This window comes from Neomonachus schauinslandi, chromosome 9 (assembly GCF_002201575.2).
Source record: "Neomonachus schauinslandi chromosome 9, ASM220157v2, whole genome shotgun sequence".
NCBI classification, from domain to species: domain Eukaryota; kingdom Metazoa; phylum Chordata; class Mammalia; order Carnivora; family Phocidae; genus Neomonachus; species Neomonachus schauinslandi.
The window spans coordinates 89940769-89967857 of record NC_058411.1 but is presented as its reverse complement, the minus strand read 5'-3'; the positions used below and the strand labels follow the sequence as shown (position 1 = coordinate 89967857).

The 27089-nt window shown below is 38.0% G+C and overlaps 1 protein-coding gene across 1 annotated transcript in view; it reads left to right on the top strand.

Moving 5' to 3' along the window:
- ATP8B4 (ATPase phospholipid transporting 8B4 (putative)) overlaps positions 1-27089 on the top strand; it is a 243701-nt gene that overhangs the window by 97696 nt on the left and 118916 nt on the right. The window contains exons 6-7 of the mRNA XM_021693958.1: positions 11893-11965; positions 25280-25350. Coding sequence (XP_021549633.1) covers positions 11893-11965; positions 25280-25350 — 144 coding nt within the window. The remainder of the gene's footprint in view (positions 1-11892; positions 11966-25279; positions 25351-27089) is intronic.

Here is a 27089-nt window from a genome sequence, read left to right as displayed (position 1 = left end):
ATGTAATGAGAAACTATTGGAGGGTTTTAGTCAGGAGAATTGCATGGAATGACAAAAAGATTTCTCTGGCTGCTGTATTGGACAATGAACTGCAGAGAGGAGCAAGAGCAGGATTAAGAAAACAGATTGGGAGTTTCCTACCATTGTCCAGATGAGATGATGCCATGGACTTGATGTTAGTAATGTAGGATATAAAAAAAAATAGGAATATATCTTGTTATGGATGTTCAAACACATGAAAATAGAATAGTACAATGAATTCATATTTAGGTAATATTACTCAGCTGCAGCCACTAACTTTTTCCTACTTTTGTATCCATTGTCACTTTTTATATTCTGGGGTATTATAAAAGCAAATCCTGTATGTCATATCACATTATCAGTAAATATTTTAGTACTTGTCTTGAACAGATAAGGGCTTACAATATATTTAGGCATAATACCATTACTATACCCAATAAAGTAACAGTACTCCCTTCATGTCATCTAAAACCCAAAGATTAAAATATATTTTGAGTATAGAACCAATAAAAATGCTGCCATACTGTGTGTGTGTGAAGAGAGAAATTGGAAGTCCATGGTTCTTAGCTGAGGTTCCAGGATGGGAAATACTGGGAAGGAGGATGCCATTGCGGTAGTGTTCTATTTTTGTTTTTTGGGGTTTTTTCTTTGACTAGACTGGGAGACCAGAATTCAGTTGAGATATTAGTCTTCCTGAAGTGATGTAGAATGGGTCATTGAAACTCAGTGAAGACTGAGAACTCATCCTTGGATTTAGCAACTTGAAGAGAGGTTGCAGTTGGAGAGATGGAGAAAAAATCCTGACTGGAGAAAGCATGGGCAGTCAAGAAGTGGAGACACTGAATATAGATAGCTCTTTCGAAGACTTGAAATAAAAATCAGAATGTACCATCCTTATAATGAGATACTTTATAATAACAAAAATAGTCACAGTACTTTATTATTTTATAGTTTGCAAAATGTTTGCATAAATTTATCTTACATGACATTCACAGATGTTCTGATAGACAGGTGTTGAAATGTCAGATGAGTTTATCCCGTTTTAAAGACCTTAGTGTTATGAATAAAGAGGTATTCTGAGGGATTGGCTGAGCCAATTAATGTAGGTCATAGAGGAAAACTTCAGTTTTTTTCAAATTCTTGCCCAAGTCACATGGCTGATTGGTGATGAACTTGGACCCAAGTCCATGTCTTCTGATTCTAATGACAGACTTTCTACCATGTTACATTGTTTCTTTCATAAATAGAAGGTCAGGATTCTCCTCTTTAAGAATGTAAGGATTTTAACAAATTGATTCCAATCTCCTGTCCTTTCTGAATAATATTTTGTTTCTGAAAGTATCAAGATTTTTTATTTATTTTTTATTTTATTATGTTATGTTAATCACCATACATTACATCATTAGTTTTTGATGTAGCGTTCCATGATTCATTGTTTGCGTATAACACCCAGTGCTCCATTCAGTACGTGCCCTCTTTAATATAGATTATCCATACAATGTCATCTTCAAAGGACAGAGTCTTTACTATAAAATGTCCAAATTTTTGTTTAAACAATTCATTAGGGGATGCCTGGGTGGCTCAGTCAGTTAAGCATCTGCCTTCGGCTCAGGTCATGGTGTCAGGGTCCTGGGATCAAGTCCCGCGTCGGGCTCCCTGCTCAGCGGGAGCTTGCTTCTCCCTCTCCTCCCTGCTTGTGCTCTCTCTCGCTATCTCTGTCACTATCTGTCTCTCTCAAATAAATAAATAAAATCTTAAAAAAATAAACAATCCATTAGGATTTGACATTCATGAATTTGAAACATTACCTTGAACTTTGTCTCTCTTTGTAATGAAAGTGTCTAGGGTACAAAACTGATGGCCCAGTGAAAGAAAGCATTCTAGTAATTGCGAGCAATAAGATTTATCCTGGTCCTGAGAGAAATATAAATGACATAATGGTTGAATCCTCAAAAGGGGGAGATATTTTACTCATGACCACAAGTAAATCCTGATTGAAATCTGTTGGCATGATGTTAAGTCATGAGAAGCCAAGTCTAGAGGGACCAGAGTAATATAGTCCAGGCATATAGTTTTCTGGTGAGCTCACTGTATAAGGGGACAAAGCTGGGAATATCTTGAGGAATGAAAATTAATATATACTTTATTAGTCAATTTCTCTGGTCTATCAGTTTTCTTGCTGGGCTTTTGATGACAGCTGTATGGCAAACAGTCTAATACTGAGATCATTCTCCTGCAGTACAGGTATTCTTCATTGCTGACTAAAAGAATATCCACATGCTCCAGGTATCAGAAGGCAAAGATGATTTAACTGGTGTTATTTAAGAGCCATATTTATGTTTTCCCACAAATCTCTAGGTTTCCTGATAACTAGAGTCTGTATCTAATTCTACTTGTCACTCTGACACGAAGCCCCTGGCTCAGTGTTCATTTTGCGGATATGGAGCAGTCTTGAACTCACTAATGAAGGGTGATGGTACTTCACATGCTACTGGATGATGATATAATTAAGAATTCTACCTACATACTATCCTATTTCTGAGGAACTCAAAATGATAAACATTACATCCTACTTTAACATTTAAAGACTTTCTTAAAAAGTGTTCAGGACTTAATGTGACTATAAATCTAGTAAGTAACTAAACTCATGATCTTCCAGTAATATCCATAGATGTACTTTGTGCCACAAAATCAGGAATCCTATTTCCAGAAATATTAGGTTCTCTGACTAGAGCAAATCAAATCACACAAGAGACATCGTTGCTTTATCTATATTGGTATGGCATGTGTTATTACTTGGCATGTTAACCAACTAATATTTCTTTTCTGACTTAACAGACATTTGGTTCTCTCTTAACCTGGCCCTATATAGGAAAATTGATTAAGAATAGCAATGGGAAACATAATATAGGTCTTTTATCCTGGAACCAAGATATTCAGGTTTCATTCTCCTCCACTGGGAGCTATCTTCTTGTGGGGTGTTTTTCAAAAAGAGTTGCTTGGTCAAAGCATATTCTCTGATTTCTCAAAATAAGGTGTAGCAATTTAAATATTTTATTTATTTACTTATTTTAGAGAGAGAGAGAGAGAAAGAGAGAGGGGGAGAGGATCTCCAGCAGACTCCCTGCTGAGCATGGAGCCAGTCCTGGGGCTGGATCTCAGGATCATGAGGTCATGACCTGAGGCAAACCAAGAGTCAGACGCTTAACCAACTGAGCCAGGCGCCCCAAGGTGTGGCAATTTAAATGAAGAGAATGGTTGATCTACTCAGGCTAAGGTGATTTCTTGTAATTTTTTCCATCAAAATATGTTTATCATATGAGGAGTATTTCAGGAATAGTGATTTCCACCCGCCCCCCCCGTAGACATTCTAGGATATTTGGGTAGTCAGTGGTTATCAGTAGAATATTTTTTAATGGTGAGCTACTAAAAATTTATCTTTCAACTTCATTTACTAATCATTGGAAAAAGGAGTGAATTGGACAACCCAAAGTTGTACAGATTTTTCTCCAAAAGTCATAAAATGGAGGGATGGATACAAAGAATCATGGCAGCTGCTCATATTGACTTTATAGAATTGGAATTGGAACTAGAGAAAGGTGAAATAGTTTAGAATTGAAAAGGAATATTCTAATTACAAGAGCATGTCAATAGCAAAATGGGGAAGTGGGCTCTCAGTTTGTAGTAGCTGCTCTGCTGTGCCACCCCTGGTCCCCTGGTCCCCTTCCAGCCTGCAGAACGTACTCCCCCAGCTGCCAGGAGTGCTGCCTGTATACAACCCTCAGCTGTCAGTCCCTTCTGGGAATCGCCATTGGCTGAGGAGAGCTGTTTGGCTCAAGGTCGCCCCTTCTTGCTGGAGTCACACTGCATCCAACGAGTGAACAATGCCAAGGTATACTGGTCTCACCCCCTGGATCGAACTCGGAAGGCCTGTTCGAGCTCCAGAGCTCCCCATAAAGTTGGTCGAGCTGCTGCTGTGACTGTATCAACAGCCCAACCCCTCCCTCTGCCCCTCTGTTTCCTTCACTCTCCCGCAGGTGCTAATATAAAGAGAACTTGCTGATAAACTTCTTGCACACAGATGAGCTTCTGAATCTGCTGCCCAGAAATCAGGCTGGACCTAAACAGGTCTGTTTTCTCCATGGTTAATGTAAGGCATTTCCTTCAGCATTGATATATGAGAGCAGATTTAATAGTCTTCTTTTGAAATAATTTTCTTCCAATTTTCTTGTGGTCCCATTATCAATTAGGCATATGTTAATAGAATCCTGAGAATTTACAGAAGATAGGACCTTAGGAGGCTGATTCAGGAGAAGGGTTTCAGTTTAGGGAAATGATTAAAGAGAATACACTTTCTGCACAACTCTCAGTAGGCTTATTGTTCAGGTGAAACTTAGTGAATCGGTTATTCTGTTTTGAGAATAGGAAGGCTACATTGTATGTGTGTTTGTGCATCCTAATGCACAATAGAATCTGCAAGGATTTATATAAATTGGGTAGGACATCTATGAAATTGATTACTGTTTCTCAGCAAATCATTAAACTGAATTATCCATGCTGAATGACTACATCTTTTATCATCTTACCTTCTTCACCCCTTCCCCCCCACCCCCCCACCGCCCTGGGCAAATTGGTATGAGAGCATCTTCAGCAGCTGATCTCAGACCTCCCTGTGTGACTCTGTCTCAGCATAAGCACTGTGTGAATAAGAGGGGAGAAAAAGGAGGGGAACATCTGCATATTTCAAAATAAATAGATTCCAAAGATATGAGTATTATGCTCATTCTCAATGTAATGAGATCCTGTTCACCAGTCTGTTGTTAGAGGATTAGGGCCAAGCTTTATGTCTTATTCTAGTGTGGCTCTGACAGCAGTGGAATCGGAAAAAAAAAAAAAAAAAAACAGAAATTGCTGTTGTCCACTGAGCATTTGTGTCAGGGGACCGTGACTGCAAGCCGTTTTGGGATCAGCAGATTTTAAATACGGTAGTATGTACTTTGTTGTGATCAATCCCTTCAGCTCTTTAGGGTCCACTTTTTTATAAAGAGGCAAAACATAATAATCATTGAAAATGTAGTAAAAAAAAAAAAGAATAATAAATAAAGATGTATTAAGAACATGGGCTTTGTGGTCAGACAGATTCAGGTTCTAGTCCTGGCTCTGCCACTTACATGTGATCTTGGAAGAGTTTTCTTTTCTTCTATTTTTTCCTCCCCAGTTGTCCTTTAATCAATATATGTGATGCCAAAAATTCAAACAGTACACAAAAGTATACCATAAAATGAAGTCTCCCTTCCATTCCAGTTTTCCTGTTCATTTCCTTTTTCTAGTGGCAATTACTGAATATTTTCTTGTGTGTCTTTCAAGCAATTTTCTATGTATATAAGAACAGAGTTGTGTGTAGGTATATCCTTGCTTCAAACTGCAGTTAGAATCTTACCATGTGTATACAGTGTCCTACACATGCTTATTTTTAACCTAGTAATGTACCTTAGAGAATATATTAGCACATATAGACCTATTCGTATTCTTTTTGGTGGCTGAATTGTATTCATTCTGTTGAGTAGATGAGCCATAACTAAATAGGTGTATCATGGTATATCTATGTAATCCTTATCAATGGGTATTGATAGTTTATAACACAATACTGCAGTAAACATCATTGTACATCCATCTTTGAGCACCTGTATGATCAGTTGTTTAAAGTGAAATATCTATTTCAAAGTGTGTGGGCATTAAAGTTTTTGATAGATGTTGCAAAATAGGGCAAATGTCTCTCTTTCTCTGAACCTCAGTTTTCTATTTTATAAAATGGGAGTAGCAACGGTTCCTATCTCATAGGGTTGTTGTGAGGATTAAATGAGGTAAGATACATGACTAGTGTTGCCAGATATAGAAAATTAAAATACAGGATGTCCAGTTAAATTTGAAGTTCAGATAGACAATGATAATATTTTAGTATAAGTATGTTCCAAATATTGTATAGGGGCATACTTATACTAAAAAATTATTTGTTGTTTATCTGAAATTCAAATTTAATTGGGTGTCACTTGTTTTTGTTTGGAAACCTTGTACATGAAGGCTTCAGCACAGTTCCTGGAATACGGTAAGCACTAAATAAATGTTGGTTGCTATAATTCTTATTAGACATCCAGGGAAATGTTGTCACTCAACAAATGTTTTTGGCAATAATGATTTTGTATTTATTTTCATTCAGCCAACAAATATATTTTGCCTGCTAGGAATTAGGCATTATTCTAGGTCCCGAGGATACAGTGGTGAATAAAGCAAGATCTGTATGGGCAGGAGAATATTTTTGTAAGATATAGGTCTGACATGGGCTTGAGATTAAAGAAGAAACCAAACTCATTGTATGTGGGTTGACTGGTTAATTAGGGGAGGTCAGTTATATTGACTTCCTTGATTGTCTTTTTAGTATTCCAACATGTCTTCTGTAGCTTTGAGGAAATTCTCTTTTCAGAAATCTGTGTTGCTAATAGGCAGTCAGAAGTATTAAAGTATGGACGGGAGACTTGAAGAGCCCATTGAAGATTTCCTTCTGCCATTATGCTTCAGTAATGGGCTTGGTATTTTGCTCAAAGCAAATGATTTCTAGCCTCTGGAGCTAATAGTTCGACAGGGAGCATGGTTGGTGCTATCTCACTCAGAATTACATTTTTTCAAGAAGTTTCTCAGCATAGCCTAGCAGCTCTGGATGTCTCATCAGGAGTAAGCAGATTCAGATCAATTTATCTAACAATTACTATATACAGTTGCCATCTCTCACCACCTTTTCTCAGAACTCAGATTCTCTGACGTTCTGAGACTAGGTATATAGTTAGTGGGTGTATTTTTAAAATTCCTTCGTCAAAGTAATTCTAGTTGCCATTCTGTGGCAGTTTAATTTCATATGTTTTATGGTGACTTTGGAATTTAAATTTCATGCATCTCTTTCTGGAATTTTGGCTTCTTATTTAACAACTGGCTTGTGAGTTTACTAAGGTGAAGTCTCTATCATTACCTTAGCTGCTTTATTATTTATTTATTTTTAAATTTTTATTTTTTTATTATGTTAGTCACCATATAGTACATCATTAGTTTTTTTCTTTTTTCTTTTTTTTTTTATCATGTTATGTTAATCACCGTACATTACACCATTAGTTTTTGATGTAGTGTTCCATGATTCATTGTTTGTGTATAACACCCGATGCTCCATGCAAAATGTGCCCTCCTTAATACCCATCACCGGGCTAACCCATCCCCCCACCCCCCTCCCCTCTAAAACCTTCAGTTTGTTTCTCAGAGTCCATAGTCTCTCATGGTTCATCTCCCCCCTCCAATTTCCGCCCCCCTTCATTTTTCCCTTCCTTCTCCTAATGTCCTCCATGCTATTCCTTATGTTCCACAAATAAGTGAAACCATATGATAATTGACTTTCTCTGCTTGACTTATTTCACTGAGCATAATCTCCTTCAGTCTCATACATGTTGATGTAAAAGTTGGGTATTCATCCTTTCTGATGGCTGAGTAATATTCCATTGTATATATGGACCACATCTTCTTTATCCATTCATCTGTTGAAGGGCATCTCGGCTCTTTCCACAGTTTGGCTATTGCGGACATGGCTGCTTTGAACATTGGGGTGCATATGGCCCTTCTTTTCACTACATCTGTGTCTTTGGGGTAAATACCCAGTAGTGCAATTGCTGGGTCATAGGGTAGCTCTATTTATAAATTTTTGAGGCACCTCCACACTGTTTTGCAAAGTGGCTGTACCAACTTGCATTCCCACCAACAGTGTAAGAGGGTTCCCCTTTCTCCACAACCTCTCCAACATTTGTTGTTTCTTGCCTTGTCAATTTTTGTCATTCTAACTGGTGTATTTTAGAAAAGCCTGATTCAAAGAACCATTAACTAGATTATGTCATTTCAAAACCTGAAATAATTATGTGATGATACTGAAAACTGAACCTTATTTTAAAATCTTGGAATTTCTGGATTCAGTGCAATGAAATGAATTAACTTGCTTTCAGAATACACATATATTGCTTCCTTTATGGGAGCAGAGGGGCTTTCCCCGACAAAGGTAAAGGCAACGTTTGTTGGTGCCAAGTCTGTGGAGCCAGGTGTCATCATCACAGCCCATGAGGCCATCCTGTGTCTCCCTCACAGAGCTGTGATGCAAGCTTGCTTCAAACACGAGCCCCAAGAACAGCTGCACCACACATGGAGGGACAGGGAGTGTGTTCTCATTGTTTCAGGATGATGACGAAATGCAATTACTATACAAGCTAAAAATCTCAGAAAAACTCTAGGAATATTTCAAAGATGAGCTTTAGAGCAAATCTTCCTGTCTGCCCCTCCAGTCCTGCTGGTATGTCTTTGATGTTGTGTCACCAGTGGTGTTAGTAGTTGGTAGGACAGTAAAAATGGTGGGATTTAAAATACAGAGGATTTAAATTCATTTTCAGGTCTTTATCAGTTTATATTTGTTCAGTAAGTGTGGATACTTTTGTAGCTATGACCCTGAGTGCTCATTGAAATATACCTCTGAGATCCTAGTAGATATAATTACCTGCCAAGGTAGAATAGGAAATAATATTTAAAAAAAACACTCCTTTGATTGGAGTTACCAGATTTTTTGACAGATATATATTCAAATAAGGGGTTTAACCAAGATATCACACATTGCCTACTGTAATTTCCATTGGATACCACTACACTTTTACTAATTTCTTTCCAATTGCTTTGGTTTTACAGGGGGAAATAATAAGATACTAGTAAGATACTAGACTTGAGAAGACCAGAATTTATGTGAGAAAACTCAGGTTTTGGGTTGTTCTCCCAAATAGTGGTTGTTGCTATTTATCTGTTCAAACTTAAGTATAAAATATGCATTTTGAAGTGTGTAAGAGATGTTGTAGGGTTCCCTTTCTGCTTTGGTTGATTTTCCATTTGGGTGGAAGAGTTAGGGTGCAGTCCTTCCTAGAGCTTACAGTGGGTAGAAAGGAGGAATAAGTTTGGAAATGAAACTTAATATCATTTGAGCTTCTCCCTAAAGCAGATGCACTTTCAGTAGAGACTTCAGGGCAATTCAGTAGCAGTGCATTTTGCATAAATAAAGACACGGTCTCTATCTCAGTCCATTCACATCGACTTTTATCTGAGATACTGTCCCCTGAGAAATGCCACTAATGCTCCAAAGGAGGTGGTACCCAGGAAAATAAACCAGCACATAATCCGTATCTGTAAAAATAAATAAAATGGGATTTAGAAGGCTTCCTACGTTCTCCCATTGTTGTCGAACTAGATAAAGTGCAGAAAAGTGTGGCATTGGAAAAGCGATTGAATTCTGGCTAGAGATGAAAATGCTGCAATTGAAAACTTTCCAGAACAACATGTACTTGGATCCATATTAAAGAAAAATTCTTTGAGTGTTTAAGCCAAATGACCCAGCAGGGTTGATAGTGTGAGGCATATTTCACAGTTGTATAAATATTTAAAACTGTTTTCCAGCCTATAAAAACAAATAAATTAGGGTTTGTTTTTTAAGTTGCAGAATGAAATTTACCTGCCCACCTTAACTTGTTGGGGAACCTGTCCTCATCCCAGCCTGCTCTCTTAAAAGAGGATTGCTGGGAAAGAAGTGTGAGGAAGGCTTTTAACTCAGAAAACAAAGCTGGTTTATGTTTCAGAGAATTTCAGAAGGGATGATTAGCAACCTGGTATTCTGCCACAGGTGGTCTGTTTCCAGATGGCCTGACTCCCCAACATGTCACAAGGGGCCCAACCAACTAAACACAATAGCTTTTTAAAAATTTTTTTATTGTTATGTTAATCACCATACATTACATCATTAGTTTTAGATGTGGTGTTCCATGATTCATTGTTTGTGCATAACACCCAGTGCTCCATGCAGAATGTGCCCTCCTCAATACCCATCACCAGGCTAACCCATCCTCCCACCCCCTCCCCTCTAGAACCCTCAGTTTGTTTTTCAGAGTCTATCGTCTCTCATGGTTCGTCTCCCCCTCTGATTTCCCCCCTTCATCCTTCCCCTCCTGCTATCTTCTTCTTCTTTTTTTTTTCTTAACATATATTGCATTATTTGTTTCAGAGGTACAGATCTGAGATTCAACAGTCTTGCACAATTCACAGCGCTTACCAGAGCACATACCCTCCCCAGTGTCCATCACCCAGTCACCCCCTCCCTCCCACCCCACCCCCCACTCCAGCAACCCTCAGTTTATTTCCTGAGATTAAGAATTCCTCATATCACTGAGGTCATATGATATATGTCTTTCTCTGATTGACTTATTTCGCTCAGAATAACACCCTCCAGTTCCATCCACGTCGTTGCAAACGGCAAGATCTCATTCCTTTTGATGGCTGCATAATATTCCATTGTATATATATACCACATCTTCTTTATCCATTCATCTGTCGATGGACATCTTGGCTCTTTCCACAGTTTGGCTATTGTGGACATTGCTGCTATAAACATCGGGGTGCACGTACCCCTTCGGATCCCTACATTAAACACAATAGCTTTTTATCATAAACCCTTTTGAACCTGGTGAAGGGTAGACTAGGGGCTCCATTATATACATAAGCCCAAAAGAAAACAGGGCAGCATCTCAGCCAGGTTGTTCTCAATTCTGAGCTGTTGGTCCTAGCCATTAAAGTGCCAAGAGGCTGTCCTTCAGTCACAGTGCTTATGGATGATTGGTGGGTGTTCTTCCTCATTCAGTCTTCCAAGGCTGCTTTTATCACTCATTATTCATGTCCTTTCCAAAATTTTTATACTTTTTCTCTTACTTGCATTTTAGCTATTGCCCTGGACCACTTTTCTTTGCCTCTGGTTAAACAGACTGTGGAGATAATGGCAGTGATGTTTTATTTCTATATTTTTAAATATAGAGTCTGAAAAGAATGTCAATGACTGAATTTAGTACTGCCCCCCCCCCCCCCAATGGCCACTGTTCTGGTCAAGGAAACATAAGCAAGAGTTAATAGCTGGTATATAAAGCTGGCACCATGGGTGATGGAAAGATCACATAGCCAAGGGTTAGGCATCTTTTTTTTTTTCCCATTTTGATTTTGATTTTATTTTTTTTTTATTCTTATGTTAATCCCCATACATTACATCATTAGTTTTAGATGAAGTGTTCCATGATTCATTGTTTGTGCATAACACCCAGTGCTCCATGCAGAATGTGCCCTCCTCAATACCCACCACCAGGCTAACCCATCCTCCCACCCCTCTAGAACCCTGTTTGTTTTTCAGAGTCCGTCGTCTCTCATGGTTCGTCTACCCCTCCGATTTCCCCCGCTTCATTCTTCCCCTCCCGCTACCTTCTTCTTCTTCTTTTTTTTCTTAACATATATTGCATTATTTGTTTCAGAGGTACAGATCTGAGATTCAACAGTCTTGCACAATTCACAGCGCTTACCAGAGCATATACCCTCCCCAGTGTCTATCACCCTGTCACCCCATCCCTCCCACCCCACCCCCCACTCCAGCAACCCTCAGTTTGTTTCCTACAATTAAGAATTCCTCATATCAGTGAGATCATATGATACATGTCTTTCTCCGTTTGACTTATTTCACTCAACATAATAAGGGGTTAGGCATCTTGAGTTAGTCCCAGGGATACCCCTAACTCACTGGGTATCCTTGGGCAAATCACTTGGCCTCTCTGGGCCTTAGTTCCCACATCACTCAGGTAAAAGATTTTATTATGTAAGCTCCTTTGAATTTAGCATTTTAGAAAAGTCTTATCTGCTTCTGTTATATGATGTACCATTGTGAATACACTCCCTTGATTCTGCTCTGTTCCTGAAAACAATTAATTTTGTTTTTGTTCTTAGACTGCAGAATGAAAAATGGATGAATGTCAAAGTGGGAGACATCGTTAAATTAGAAAATAACCAATTTGTTGCTGTGAGTATTTAATATTGTTTATTACAGAATTTATCTCAGATTAAAATAGCATATGTACTGAAGTATTTACATTTGCAAATTTGGTGAATCTATACTAATTCATAATAATTAAGAGAATACCAGAATGTATTAGTAAAGAAGTCTCAATTATAAAATGTTGTTAAAAGCATATTGATTAGGGCGCCTGGGTGGCTCAGTTGGTTAAGCGACTGCCTTCGGCCCAGGTCATGATCCTGGAGTCCCGGGATCGAGTCCCGCATCGGGCTCCCTGCTCGGCAGGGAGTCTGCTTCTCCCTCTGACCCTCCCCCCTCTCATGTGTGCTCTTTCTCTCTCAAATAAATGAATAAAATCTTTAAAAAAAAAAAAAAAAAAAAAAAGCATATTGATTAATTACTTTGAATAGCATGGTAACTCAGATAAGCCTAAGTGATTATCTCTTTTTCAATTTCCCTTGTGATCTTTTAAATTTTTTTTATTTTTTAATTTTTTGTTATGTTAATAACAATATAATTTTTTTATGTTCTTTTAATAGACTTTATTTTTTTAGAGTATATATTTTCTCCTAGGAGTTTTATAATTTAAGGTTTTACAGTTAGGTCTGTGACCATTTTGAGTTAATTTTTATACATAGCAAGATGTGTAGTTAAAGGTATATGTGTGTATATATATATTTTGCATATGGATGCCCAATTGTTCCAACACCATTTGTTAAAAGATATCCTTTCTCCATTTAATTGCCTTTGTACTGTTGTCAAATATTAGTTGGCCATATATGTGTGGGACTATTTCTAGACTATTCTGTTCCACTGATCTATGTATCTCTTCTTTTGATAATACCACACTGTTTTGATTACTGTGACAGTACAGTAAGATTTAAATCAGGTACCATGAATCCTCCAACTTTGTTCTTTTCAAAAACTGTTTTAGCTATTCTAATTCCTTTGCCTTCCTACATAAGTTTTATTTATCTGTTTTTTTTTTAAGTTTTTAAGTAATCTCTACACCCAACATGGGACATGGCAACCCTGAGATCAAGAGTCCTGTGCTCCACTGACTGAGTCAGCCAGGCACTCCTCTACATAAATATTAGAATCAGCTTGTCAATGTCTGTAAAAAGTCTGCTGGAATTTGGGTTAGGACAGCATTGTATCCATAGATAATTTGGGGGGAATTAACTGCCTAATGATATTGAGTCTTATGATCCATGAACATGGTATACACCTCTCCTTTTATTTACACCTTTGATTTCTTTCATCAGTATTTTATGGTTTGTAGCATAGAGATTGTGCACATATTTGTAAGGCTTATACCTAAGTATTTCATGTTTTTTGGTGCTACTGTAAATGGTACTTAGATATTTCAATTTCTAACTGTTCACAGGTAGTATATATAAAAACAATGGGGTTTTATATATTGACCTTGTATGTGGAGACCTTGCTAAACACACTTACTAGTTTTAGTAACTTTCTTGTAGATCCTCTGGGATTTTCTATGCAGACAATCATGTCATCTACTAAAAAAAAAGATGATTTCATTTTCCCCTTCTGGTCTGGGTACCTTTTCATTTTCTGGCACTGCCCTTGACCTCCTATACAACCCTGAACAGAGTGGTGAGAGCAGACATCCTTGCTTTGTTGAAGGGGATACTTTCCCAATGTCCCCAGTTTGGGTGGCAGTGTCTCTGTCCTTGTTGGAATACAGTCACTTCCCAGGAGAAAACACTCAGCCTGGTAAGCAATTAGGAGCCTGCAAAAGTAAGGCTGAACAAGAGGCAGGGAGATGCTCTGGATAAGCTGCTCTGGTTGCATGGGAGAATGGCCTACAGCAGCTGTGGTCTCATCCAGAGGCCCTGAGAGCACTGCTCTGCTGAGAAATCCTCAGGACTAGGCAAGCCCTACAGGCCTTATATAGGCCTAGTCATTCTGACAAAGCCTGGATGGAGAGGTACGGCAATACTGGTAGACTCTTAAGAGATGGAATGAGAAATCCAGGTGATGTGGCTTATGAAAGCCAGAGTTTGACTCCTGTGGAAGGTAAGTGAGCTGGAGGTTCAGAGTGATGTGGCCAGGACACAGGACACAGACAAAAGATTTTGAATCAAGCTGTCAATCATTTCATATAAATAAGAGCTTTTAAAATGCTCCAGAGTACTTTAAGAACAGTTTTTTTCTCACATATTTTGAATCCTATCCCTCAGTAATAGGATTATTACTGTTAATTTGCAATATAGTTGATATGCTTCTTCCTGAGTGATAAGAATCCAAAAATGTCTATTGATTGTTCTGAACTAATAAATGCTATTTATGAAGTTTTGCCTTGCATATCAAATGCGCTATAATTTATATTCTCAAGCTGCCTATGTTACAATTTCCTTGTTAAAATTCAAGGGGTCACTCTGAGAAACAAACTGAGGGTTCTAGAGGGGAAAGGGGTGGGGGATGGGTTAACCTGGTGATGGGTATTAAAGAGGGCTCGTATTGAATGGAGCACTGGGTGTTATATGCAAACAATGAATCATGGAACACTACATCAAAGACTAATGATGTATGGTGATTAACATAATAAAAAAAAAGGAAAAAAATTCAAGGGATCAGTTCAATGACTATAATATATGTGATGAACTGTAGTTCATATTAAATGAAGGGCAATAAAAGCTAACCAGATCAGAGATTAAGAATTCAAGTTATTGTAGTCTATATGTCAAATACATACTAGATTATTTATGAAAATTTTTGTGTTCAGTGCAGTTTTATGTATCAAGTTGTGTTCTTCATTAAATTTGAGACATTTTCCCACAGGAAAAAGGAATTGCCCCAAGATCTATTTACAAGAATAGCTCAGTTGAGACTCCTAACCATTCCCTTTCAGAAACAGTCTTCTTTCATTAATGCACCGTTTGTGTATACTGATCCTCTGGAACAGACTATGCTAAGGAGACAGTGGACAGGCCAATAACAAAAGAGCTCACCCACTAAAGAGACAAATGTTTATTTCCCTAACAACCTCAATTCTTTGGAAAATAGCTGAGAACCAAAAATAAGCACAAAAGTGTTGGCACAGCCAAGACCGAGGTCTCACAGTCCGTGTTCTGTGGCCTGGGCTCCCCTTATACGTAGGAGAGTCCTCTGGGTTCTCACATTTTACAATTGACCCTCAAACAACATGGGTTTGAACTGTGCAGGTCACCTAATATGTGGGTTTTTTTCCAATATATACAGTATAGTACTATAAATGTATTTTCTCTTCCTTATGATTTTCTTAACATTTTCATTTCTCTAGCTTACTTTATTGTAAGAATGCAGTGTATAATACATACAGCATACCAAAATAAGTGTTAATTAACTGTTATCGGTAAGGCTTCTGGTCAACAGGCTATTAATAGTTAAGTTTGCAGGAGTCAAAATTTATACATGGATTTTTGACTGCGTGGGGAATTGGTGCCTCTAACCCCCATGTTGTTCAAGGGTCAGCTGTGTTTAATAATAGACATGATTTAAATTAGCTTATCCAGCTTATTTTCCAGCTCATTAAAGCTTAGCAACAATATGTTAGAAGGTGGCATCTGACTGAGGTTTTGATTTGGATTTCCCTGATGCCGAGTGATATTGAATGCTTTTTCATGTGTCTGTTGGCCATTTGGGTGTCATCTTTGGAAAAATGTCTTTTCATGCCTTCTGCCCATTTCTTGATTGGATTATTTGTTCTTTGGGTGTTGAGTTTGATAAGTTCTTTATAGATTTTGGATACTAGACCTTTATCTGATCTGTCATTTGCAAATATCTTCTCCCATTAAAAAAAAAAAAAAAGAAGGTGGCATCTCTTAGAAGAACACACCCTGTAGGAAAGAGGGGAACAGATGCAGGTATCCTTTGTTATCTGAAAGAAGAGCGTTTCTATGAAGCCTTACATAAGCCAACATGGTGTAAAGCAAAGAAGCAATTACCATTAATTTATATGGACAACTTTTGGAGTATTCCCAGACCCCCAAAATAATCTCTCTTATGCCTTTCTGATACCTTAGGATACATCTTGCTAACGGATGCGCAAAACAAGATAAAGCACAAATGTTCACAGATCATTCAAAGCTGTAGTGGCTTGATGCCGAGATGCTGAGGATAGTTCCCTGAGAAAGAGCTTGGTGGGGCTGCTCTTGCTCTCCGGTGCACACTACCTCTGTAAGGGTTTGCTGCAAAGCAAAGGCTGAATGCTGTTTTTACTTTTCCTTTTTCTCATAAAAGTAAAAATCCTTTTCTGATTTCTTTCGGTTAGTGAAAACAAGTACTAACGTAGGTCTTTTGTAAAGTGAAGTGGTATAATGCAAACTTTCAAAAACCTGGGGATACCTGTATAGTGGAAGGTCACCAAAGGGAATTGGGTTCGAACTGAGTCTGCTCCATTCCTTCAGTGACAGCACTCTATCTTCTCTTCCTTTGGTTTCTTCATGTGTCACATCAAGGTGTTAGACCATTATATGATCTCCAAGATCCTTTCCAGCCTATGTGCTGTGATTCTCTGACCTGAGATGACTGCAGGATTCTTGAAGGCAAAGAGCACTTTGATTTGCTTGCTCTCTCACACCTAGGGCCGTGTTGGATTGTAGAAGGCAGACAGACAGTAAGTGTCGGCTGAATGAATAAATGTCAGTCTTTTGTAAGAAAGAAGACAGAGGGAAAAATGGTTATAAACTTTAAAAATTCAGGGTGTTGTGGATCAGTGGGATACTAAAATACATCTATGTGCTCTAAGTAAGAAAAGATCACATATATTCAGGATTCTTTCCTTAAGAAGAAAGGGCTTCATGTAACTTGTTTTAGTTCTACTTTCAATTAAAATGATTACAGTGAAAGAGTTTTGCTGAACCTAGATAGTTAACCTTAACTTTCTTTTTTAAAACTGACATATATGGAATTCTAAGAAGTATGCATTAAAAAAATTTTTTGGCAACTACTTTATGCCAGAAATGGTGTTAGATTATAGAGGAATTAGCAAAAAATTAAAGTATGCCACACATTTAACTATTACTTTATTTGGAGTTGAATATTTCAGTGGCAATGCTAGATATATTCCAACTTCAGGTATTCATAAGAACTGTGCAAATCCCTGTACATGCTCTAACAGGGATAAATATTAGACTGAAATCACCTGTTCACTAATACTCCATACTCTAGTGTGTTCATTTATCACATTCTTTCTGGTGAGTCCCAGAAAGGCAGGAATCAAAGATATGTCTCAATGTAGGACCTCATGTAGGCCAGCTTATCTGTGCTCCAACTTGCCCTCTAGCCTTGATATACTAATTTGTATTTTCCTTGGTCTTCATTCTTAGTTTAGTTATATTTTCTATGTTATAGTACACGTGCTTGTGTGCTCTTGCAAAACTGTCTATGGAATGAGTCATGAAAGGCAAGTGTAAGTGCAAGCATCAGGTGGAAGAAAAGTAGTTCAAAGGGCGTATCATTAGCATTGCTTTAAGATGAATCACACATTTAGACAAGTTTCCATGAAGTCAGTGATCTGTGTGTCCCAGCACTGTCCAAAAGAACTTTCTGCAGTGAAGGAAATATATCTTTGTGCTGCCCAATGTGACAGCCAACAGCCCCATGTGGATACTGAGCACTTGAAATGTGGCTAGTGCAATTGAGGAACTGAATTTAAAATTTTATTTCATTTTAATTTAGATTTTTTTAAAAGATTATTTATTTTAGAGAGAGAGAAAGAGAGGCAGAGGCAGAGGGAGAAGCACACGCTCTGCTGAGCAGGGAGCCCGATGTGGGACTCCATCCCAGGACCCCAGGATCATGACCTGAGCCAAAGGCAGATGCTTAACGGACTGAGACACTCAGGTGCCCCAATTTAGATTTTTTTGTTGTTGTTTAGATTTAAATAGCCATATGTGACTTGTGGCTGCCTGACTGGGTGGCACAGATGTGGCCTTTAATTGTGGCTGCATGATGGGATGGGAATGCTTATTCTCCACTCTTCCCTAGGTCTCATTCTTTATATTTTTCACTTGGAGGGACAGCCCCAAAATAACACTTTGAGCTTCTTGAACTTCCTTGCCCACTCTCCTCTCCCAGGAGTGACTTCTGTGATTGCTGTGTTTGGGGGCAGGGAGTGTGTGCATGACCCAGAGCCTCCTTTCTTCCCTTTCTCTTTGGGCTCTGCCTGTGTGCACAGTACATTCTGCCCTGCTCCTTCATTCCAACAATTTTACAGGAGGAGATCCTCATGGTGGGGGTGGTAGGAGGGTCTTGGTAATTTAGAGCTTCCCTTGTCTATAGCGAGATGAATCTAACAGGTCAAGTACTAGCAAGCCCACTTAGCCCACAGACCTATAGCCTGGTCTCCAGCAGCTTGCTTGCTATTTTATTTTATTTTATTTTATTTTAGAGAGAGTGAGCAGGGGTGAGGGAGGAGCAGAGGGAGAGGGACAAGCAGACTCCATGCTAAGTGCAGAGTCTGACTCAGGGCTCAATCTCAGGACCCTGAGATCATGACCTGAGCTGATACCAAGAGTAGGATGCGTAACTGACTGAGCCACCTGGGTGGCCCTCCAGCAGCTTTATTAATAACAAAGATGAAATTTTTATCTCCATTGATCTTGGTCTGATTCCTACAATTATAGCTCTGTTGGTTTAATCTTTGGATAAGTGAGGAAAGGGGTCCTCCAAATGCTAAAACTCTGCCGTGTCTCTTGAATAACTCAGTTTGTTCAAAGTTTTTCTATGTTTAACTACTTGGCACCTATAAAACTATTTTTTCAGGGCAAACAAATGTTTTTATGGGTGAACTGCTATAATCACTTAGAAGTATAAATATACCTTCTGCTCTCTGAGGTTTAACTCATTTAATCTCTGCAGTAGCTCAATGAAGGCAGGTTATGTACTATTATTATTGTTCCTATTTTATAGATGAGAAAACAGTGCCATCAAATAGCTTGCCATCAGGAGAGCCAGGAGTTAAACCCAGGCCATCTGGGTTTTAACCCCACTCCTAATTGGTACCATATGCTTCTCCTTACTCCATTAAAATCGTCATCCTAATTGCCTTGAGCCTGGGCTTCCAGCATTAGGGCCTTGGGGCTTGGATGCTGGAATTGAAGCGAGGAGAGGATGTTGCACCTAATTCTGATGCATAACCTCTAGCTGTCCAAACTTAGAATTCTAAATTAATTTATGTCAGCTTATCAATACATTTTAAGCAAGGAAAGGAGCTTGTCTGAGATGGTCAATTAGCTGGCAGATAAAGAAGTTACTCACCTTTATTTTCCAGATAAGGAATCCTCAATGCCCCTTCACTTAAAAAGAAATTTTAAAACATGTTTGGGCTGAATTTCCAGAGCTCCTAGTTTTATTTTGGGACAAGGGGGAAAAATGTAGAGTGTGATTCCATCACTGCATAGATTGACTTGCATTAAAAGAACCAAGTAAACTATTAGAAAAACACACTACAAAGCTCTCGATACTGCCGAGGCTTGGACCCTGGGAGCCAGGCACACTGTCCTCCTTTACTTGACAGAAGCGATCTTGTTGTGTTTTGGTTTTCTTATCTGGTGGTAGAAATAAACCCTTTACTGGGCACGAGCATATTTGAACATTACATGAATATAGTGGTTTAGCTTATTTATAGGAAGAGTGCTCCCACCCTCAAAAGAAAGGCATTCATGTTTTAGGTGTTTACAACCGTAAAGGTTTTGTTTTAAAACAAAGGCATTCTTCAACTACATGAATTGGAAATTTCACCTTCAGAAATGAAATAACTAGAAAGATGAATCTAACCTAAACTCCAGTCCTGACCAAGGGTGTCCTTTAGCTTTTTTTTTGACCCATCTAATCTTTCCTAATCTTTGACTCATCTAATCTTTCCTAGCACCTTGGTCTTTTCAGAGAGGCCATGCGGCAGTCTAATTGCCCTCTTTGTTATTTTAAATTTTATAGCTTCAAGTCAGAGTTACTTGTTTCTCACTAATTGTTGTAAATAAACTCTTTTATTTTTAAATATATGTGAGACAGAAAGTTGAAAATTTCCAGAGAAGTAAAACTTTCTAAAAAACATTTGTCTAAACTGTATTGAAAAAGAAGTTTCTTGCTAAAATTTAGAGGTGCAACATGTTATTTTCTACATTAGAAAAAGTACATAGCCGATGTTCTGTTTATAAGCAATTACTAATTTGTGGGGGTGAAATATATAAGGCAAGGATTTCTTTTTTTTTTTACCAACGAAAGGGTGGATCCATGAGTAATAGCTATGATGTCCATTGTTAGTCTCCTCTCCTCCTTCTGTTCTTTCTCCCATCTTTTCTTATTCTTCTCAAATTCATTTAATTATAAGACCAAAAAAATGTATTAGATACTAGTAGACACTCAGCATACATTTGTTAGGATCTGAAATTTAATTTTAAAATAAAAATACCTACAATCTTACACATTTCCATTTTTACAATTTCATCCTGATTTTTGTCCATATCAAACCTCTTTTCCTGTAAGTATACTCATATTGCATGAGACATTTTGGATTCTTATTTTTAGACTGCAAAAAAAAAGAGATAATATTGTAGAGGGTAAAGAAGATAAAGAAGAACTTTAGGTGTGGGAATGTCTTAAAAGGGAGATTCAAATATGGCATTCCAATTAATTCTACGAATCTATCTTTCCATCAGGATATGGAGTCAATATCCCAATATTCTTCACCACTGTGGTTTTTGTTTTTGAACATTAACAAAGTGAAAGCAAAACACTTTCTGGTTTTCAGAGTTATATTCCAATGATTTTGTAGCCAGCCAGAGGAAAGAGTATACATTTGGGATCAGAGCTATAAATTCTAGTTATAGCTCTGCTCTTTAAGCTCTGTGTGGCCATGAGTATGGCATTAAATCTCTTAGGGCCTTTTCGAAGTGACAAAGCTCTCTCTCACCATGACTTTGTAAAGGCTATGGACTTTACATGAGTTAATTTAGTTCATCTACTGCTTGTGAGCCAGAGATGACCTTACCAAGGTTTCTTATTCACATATAGGAACAATATTATCTCCTCACAGGGTTGTTGAGAGAATAAAGTGACACAATTGTGTAAGAGTGTTTTGTAAACTCTTAAAGAATTATACAGGTTTTAGGTGTTATCGTCTCTTGAGATTTTTTACTTATTCTTTATATCAGCAAACATTAATTATGCCTAATAAACCTATGAAGATAGTGTTGTTGGTTGTGAGGACTCAAAGCCATCAGGCTCTTTGTCAGCTACCAATCTGATGTACTCTTCCTCATTTGCACCCCTCCCATAACACTTTGGTAATTAGACCTTTAGAATCCTTATCATAGTCTGCCTTTACTAAACTGTACAGTCCTTGAAGGAAAGCGATTTTATTCATTTTAGTATTCCAGCTGTATATGCCTTAGATTGCCTGGATTCATATCCCAATGTGTCACTTACTGTGTGGCCTCAAACAAGTTACTGAACCTCTCTGGGCCTCACTTTGCTCATCCAGAAAGTGGACATAACAATAGAACCTACACTGTAGGATTTCTGTGGGAGTTAAATAAAATATTGCATGTAAAGCTTTTAGGATAGTGCCACACACATAGTAAGCCCTCACTAAATACTGGTATTATAAACCCCTACAACTCAAACACAAGTTTCTGGATCGACTAGGAATTGGGTACCCTGAGAGATACTGAAAGGGTCAGCTTGAGGGGTCCTCATCTGGGACTCACAGAGTGATGGGGCTGGTGGGGCTCTAAGACGACCCCTGTGTTGCTGTACTCGTGGCCCAGAACCTTTGACAAAAGGATGATGACCAGGGACTAGCAGGGCTCTCTTGCCTTAACTGCAGCTTTCTTGTCCTTTTCTTTTTAGAATTCTTACTGAGTGCACCTGGAAATAGGAGCATTGCATGATGATGAGTGGGCTGACTGCTTATATCTCTGGATGCCCCTATTGTTCCTGCCCCTTCACACTTCCTCCTCAACCGTAATGAATTTAAAAACTTGAAGGGGAGGTGTTAGCAAAAGGGAATGCCAAAGCTCAGCAGTGGGGCAGGGAGAATAAGGATTAATGAGGGGAATGCAGGATGGAAATCAGGGAGTAGGGAAACAGGAACAAAGTTCCAAGGACTTCAAAGGAAAAGATGACAACAGAGGGACAGGAAGAGGTGGGGAAGGTGGTGGGTAGATGTCCCAGGTTCCCAGGGGGTAGACAGGGCAGGAGGAGTTAGCTCGGAACTTGTGGGCTTTACACTTCTCAGTAGCAGTCTTTAGGAAGTTGAGTTACTGCTCAGGAGAGAATCTAGCCACCAGGTGATGGTGGTGCCTCACTCACGTGTTCTGAGCCAGCAGTGGACAACAAATCCTCCCCTTGTCTACCAGACATCTAAGTGTTGAGCAGCTAAGCTCAATACTAAATAGTAACATCAAATCATCCTTATTGTGCAGAGTTTAGAAGAAAAGCAACTCTCGGTATAAATTGGGATCTTTCAGGGCGGCTGGGTGGCTCAGTCGTTAAGCATCTGCCTTTGGCTCAGGTCATGATCCCAGGGTCCTGGGATCGAGCCCCGCATGGGGCTCCCTGCTTGGTGGGAAGTCTGCTTCTCCCTCTCCCACTCTCCCTGCTTGTGTTCCTGCTCTCGTTGTGTCTCTCTCTCTCTCTCTGTCAAATAAATAAAATCTTTAAAAAAAAAATTGGGATCTTTCTCTGTACTTCATAACTATTTTCAATCACAGAGAATAAGAATTAGAGAATTTTGGATTTTGTTTAAAATGATCCTATGAAGCTCAGGGGAGGAGAGGCATGAAGCCGTACTATCATATCCACTGAAATTTCAGTGTGAGAAATTAAGACCGTGGTGAATTTTTGAAAACATTTTTTTCTTTTTAAAATCAAAGTAGGTAATTTTTGACTCAAGAATTGTATACAACTCTTTATACATTTTCTCTATAGTGGGTTTACTATAGTCACATTGTGACAAGTCAGGAAATAATTTTTGCCTCCTCAGGCTTCTGTGACTTTTGTTAGAGTTGAGAGTCTTGATATATAAACCCTTTATTCCTTTAGGGGTTTGTCAATGAGTTGTTTTTCATTTCTGTTTTGTCACAATTCAGACAAAACTGAACACACACATATACACACCTCTCCTCCCCCCCACCTCCACCTATATTTGAGTTGGAAATTTAAAAGCTTGAGACAATGAAATGAGTGGATTGATTCTAAATTTAACCTCTGGGACTTGAGAATGGAATAATTCTAATTTAAAAAACAAAGGTAAAATTTCACAGCTTGAATGCCAATCATACATTCAAACAGAGCTACACAATTGTTAGGCTAATGTGTCAAAATAAATTGCTAAAATTTTAGTCAATTCATTTTAGACCTTCAGATCTTTCAGAATCGCATAAAAACCCTTATTTTTAAAATTTTATTTTATGACTAAGATTACATAATAAAAACTCTTATTTTAAGATGAAATTTGAAATGGACAGTTCCCCAATATAGGAAGCACCCAGAATTCTTTTTAATTAACATATAATGTACTATTTGTTTCAGGGGTACAAGTCTGTGATTCAACAGTCTTACATAATTCACAGTGCTCACCATAGCACGTACCCTCCCCAGTGTCCATCACCCAGCCACCCCATCCCTCCCACCTCCCTCCACTCTAGCAACCCTCAGTTTGTTTCCTGAGATCAAGAGTCATGGTTTGTCTCCCTCTTTGGTTTTGTCTTGTTTCATTTTTCCCTCCCTTCTCCTATGATCCTCTGCCTTCTTTCTCAAATTCCTCGTATCAGTGAGATCATATGATAATTGTCTTTCTCTGATTGACTTATTTTGTTTAGTATGGTACCCTGTAGTTCCATCCATGTCATTGCAAATGGCAAGATTTCATTTCTTTTTTGATGGCTGCATAATATTCCTCTGTGTGTGTGTGTGTGTGTGTGTGTGTGTGTGTGTGTGTGTGTGTGTACACGTACCACATCTTCTTTATCCGTTCATCTGTTAATGGACATCTAGGCTCTTTCCATAGTTTGGCTATTGTGGACATTGCTGCTATAAATATTGGGGTGCACGTGCCCCTTCGGATCTCTACATTTGTATCTTCGGGGTAAATACCCAGTAGTGCAATTCCTGGGTCGTAGGGCAGCTCTATTTTCAACTTTTTGAGGAACCTCCATACTGTTTTCCAGAGTGGCTGCACCAGCTTGCATTCCCACCAACAGTGTAGGAGGGTTTCCTTTTCTCCGCATCCTCACCAACATCTGTCGTTTCCTGACTTGTTAATTTTAGCCATTCTGACTGGTGTGAGGTGGTATCTCATTGAGGTTTTGATTTGGTTTTCCCTGATGCCGAGCAATGTTGAGCACTTTTTCATGTGTCTATTGGCCATTTGGATGTCTTCTTTGGAAAAATGTCTAGTTCATGTCTTCTGCCCATTTCTTGATTGGATCATTTGTTCTTTGGGTGTTAAGAAGTTCTTTATAGATTTTGGATACTAGCCCTTTATGTGATATGTCATTTGCAAATATCTTCTCCCATTCTGTCCATTGTCTTTTGGTTTTGTTGACTGTTTCCTTAGGAAACACCCAGAATTCTAAAACTGAATTGTGACACGTCATTTCTGAAGCTCAAATGGACAGCTGACTGGAATGATTTTATCTCTGTGAAAGATCCACAACTTGGTTTCTGAATGTTTTCTGCTGTCTTTTAGAACATTTTCTATTCTTTCTTGCCTCTTGCTTAGCCCCCGTTTTATTTTCTCTTTTCCCTTCCTTACACCCCATCATCTTTTTCTTACACTTTTAATTTTTTATTTTAATTTTTCTCTTTTTAAATTTTCCTTGCCTGCCTTATTTTGTCCTATGGTTTCCAGTTTCCTTCTACTTTACTTCTATCTTTTCCTCATTAGCTTTGCCTGCCTGCTACGCTTAAATCATAATACTAAGGAATTAAAGTATGTGTATGGAAACATTTCCATTTATCTAACTTATTGGGGAATGTTTTATATTTTCCATTAGTAATTATCAAGACAAGAATGTAGAATTTTGTATATTTCTTGCAAAAAAAGTAAATGAAGTGGCTATTAATTTATATGATATCCCCTGCCCTTGCTTATATTCTGATGTTCAAGGGGTGGGCCCAACAGGAACCGGGAAGGAGAGGGAAGGTTTGATTTGGGGCATGTATGGCAGAGAGGTGGAACAGGATTTTACCTCTCTCACTTTTTTTTCTAAGGCTCTCCTGGCTCATTAGTAAGTAGGGGTGATAAAACAAAGAAGGCTTTCAACCAGTCTTCCCTTCTCATGTATTCTTTATGATTTTTTTAAATAGGCTGATCTGCTTCTCCTATCAAGTAGTGAGCCACATGGCCTCTGTTATATTGAAACTGCTGAGCTTGATGGGTAAGTTATTAAAGTTAGAATAATTATTTAGACTGGTTTTTAATTTAGCAGTAATAGCTTTAGGAACAGGACTCAACCTAAACCTTATTCTTCATTTAATTTTCTTGGAACAAATAAGAGTCTAACTTGCAAATTCCATTTGTTAATTGCTTTGTGGCTCCTTTGAAAGCTCTTTTTCTCTTGAATTTATTTTCTTTCCAAAGCAGTGAGTTAAACATGTCTGTATGAATTATTGTATAGGAATCTTTTATATTCCTTAGAAAGGTTTTGTTTTGTTTTAGTTTTTTTCTTTTTGAAATTTCATGTGATTCTCTAAAGAAAACGAGAGGAATATTGATGAGTTTCTGAGGAAAGAAGACTTGATGTTACTTTAGAAGGCAATCTTTTGGAACTGGGTGAAATAAAGATGGAGAAAGAAGAGAGAAGTGGAGTTTTGACATTAGTTAATTGAGGAATTTAGTTATCAATAATATAGCAGTTCTGTTTCAGTGGATTCAATTTATCTGGCTGGCATAAAAACATTTATTGAATGTTTACATTTTAAAGGTACTATTACATTCTTTAGTTGGATTTTATAATTTAATCCTGACGTAGGTAATATATAAGCCCCAATGTACAGATGACAAGGCTTAGAGATACTAAGTAATTTATCCCAAACTTCTCAGAAGCGAAGCCAGTACTCAGACCTGATAGTCTGACAAAAAAGCCCCCGGGTTTAACCAATGCCTCCCAAATCATTGTTCTACTGGGCTATTCAAATGGAGTGTGACCTGTGTAATCCTACCCTTGGTTTGGGCAGAACCTAAAATCGTGCTTAGAGGGAAATTTATGGCACTAGATGCATATACTTGAAAAGAAAAAGAGCCTCAAATCAATAATCCAATATCCCATCTCAAGAACCTAGAAAATAACAGCATAAACCCAAAGCAAGCAGAAGGAAGGAGATAAGAGCAGAAATCAATGAACTTGAGAATAGAAAAATGAGAAGTAAAAAATCAACAAAACAAAGAGTTGATTCTTTGAAAACATCAATAAATTTGATAAATCTCAGGAAGACTGAAAAAGAAAAAAAAAAGAAGACACAAAATAATATTATGAATGAACCGGGGGATATTCTGATAGATCCTTAAGATATCAGAAGGATAAGAAAATCCTACAAGCAACTTTATACACATAAACTTAACAACTTAAATGAAATAGACCACTTCATCAAAAAACAAACTACCACAACTAACTCAATATGAAATAGACAATTTGAATAGCCCTGTAACTATTAAGGAAATTGAATTCAAATGTAAAATATAAAACTATAAAAGTTTTAGGGAAAAACATAGGAGAAAATCTTCAAGATCTAGGGCTAGTCGTAGAATTTTTAGACTTGACACAAAAAGCATAATTCATAAGAGGATAATTTGATAAACCAGACTTCAAATTAAAAATGTTGCTGTGCAAAAGACCCTGTTGAAGAGGATGAAAAAATAAGCTACAGACTAGGAGAAAACATTTGTAAACCATCTATCTGACAAAGGATTTTTTATTTTGAATATATGAAAAATACTCAAAACTCAATAGTAAAAACACAATCCAATTAGAAAATTGCAAATGATATGAAGGGACATTTCACCAGAGATGACATGCAGATGGCAAATAAGCACATAAAAATTGTTCAACATCATCAGCTGTTAGGGACATTAAAATTCAAACCACGATGAGATGTCAGTACATACCTATGAGAATGG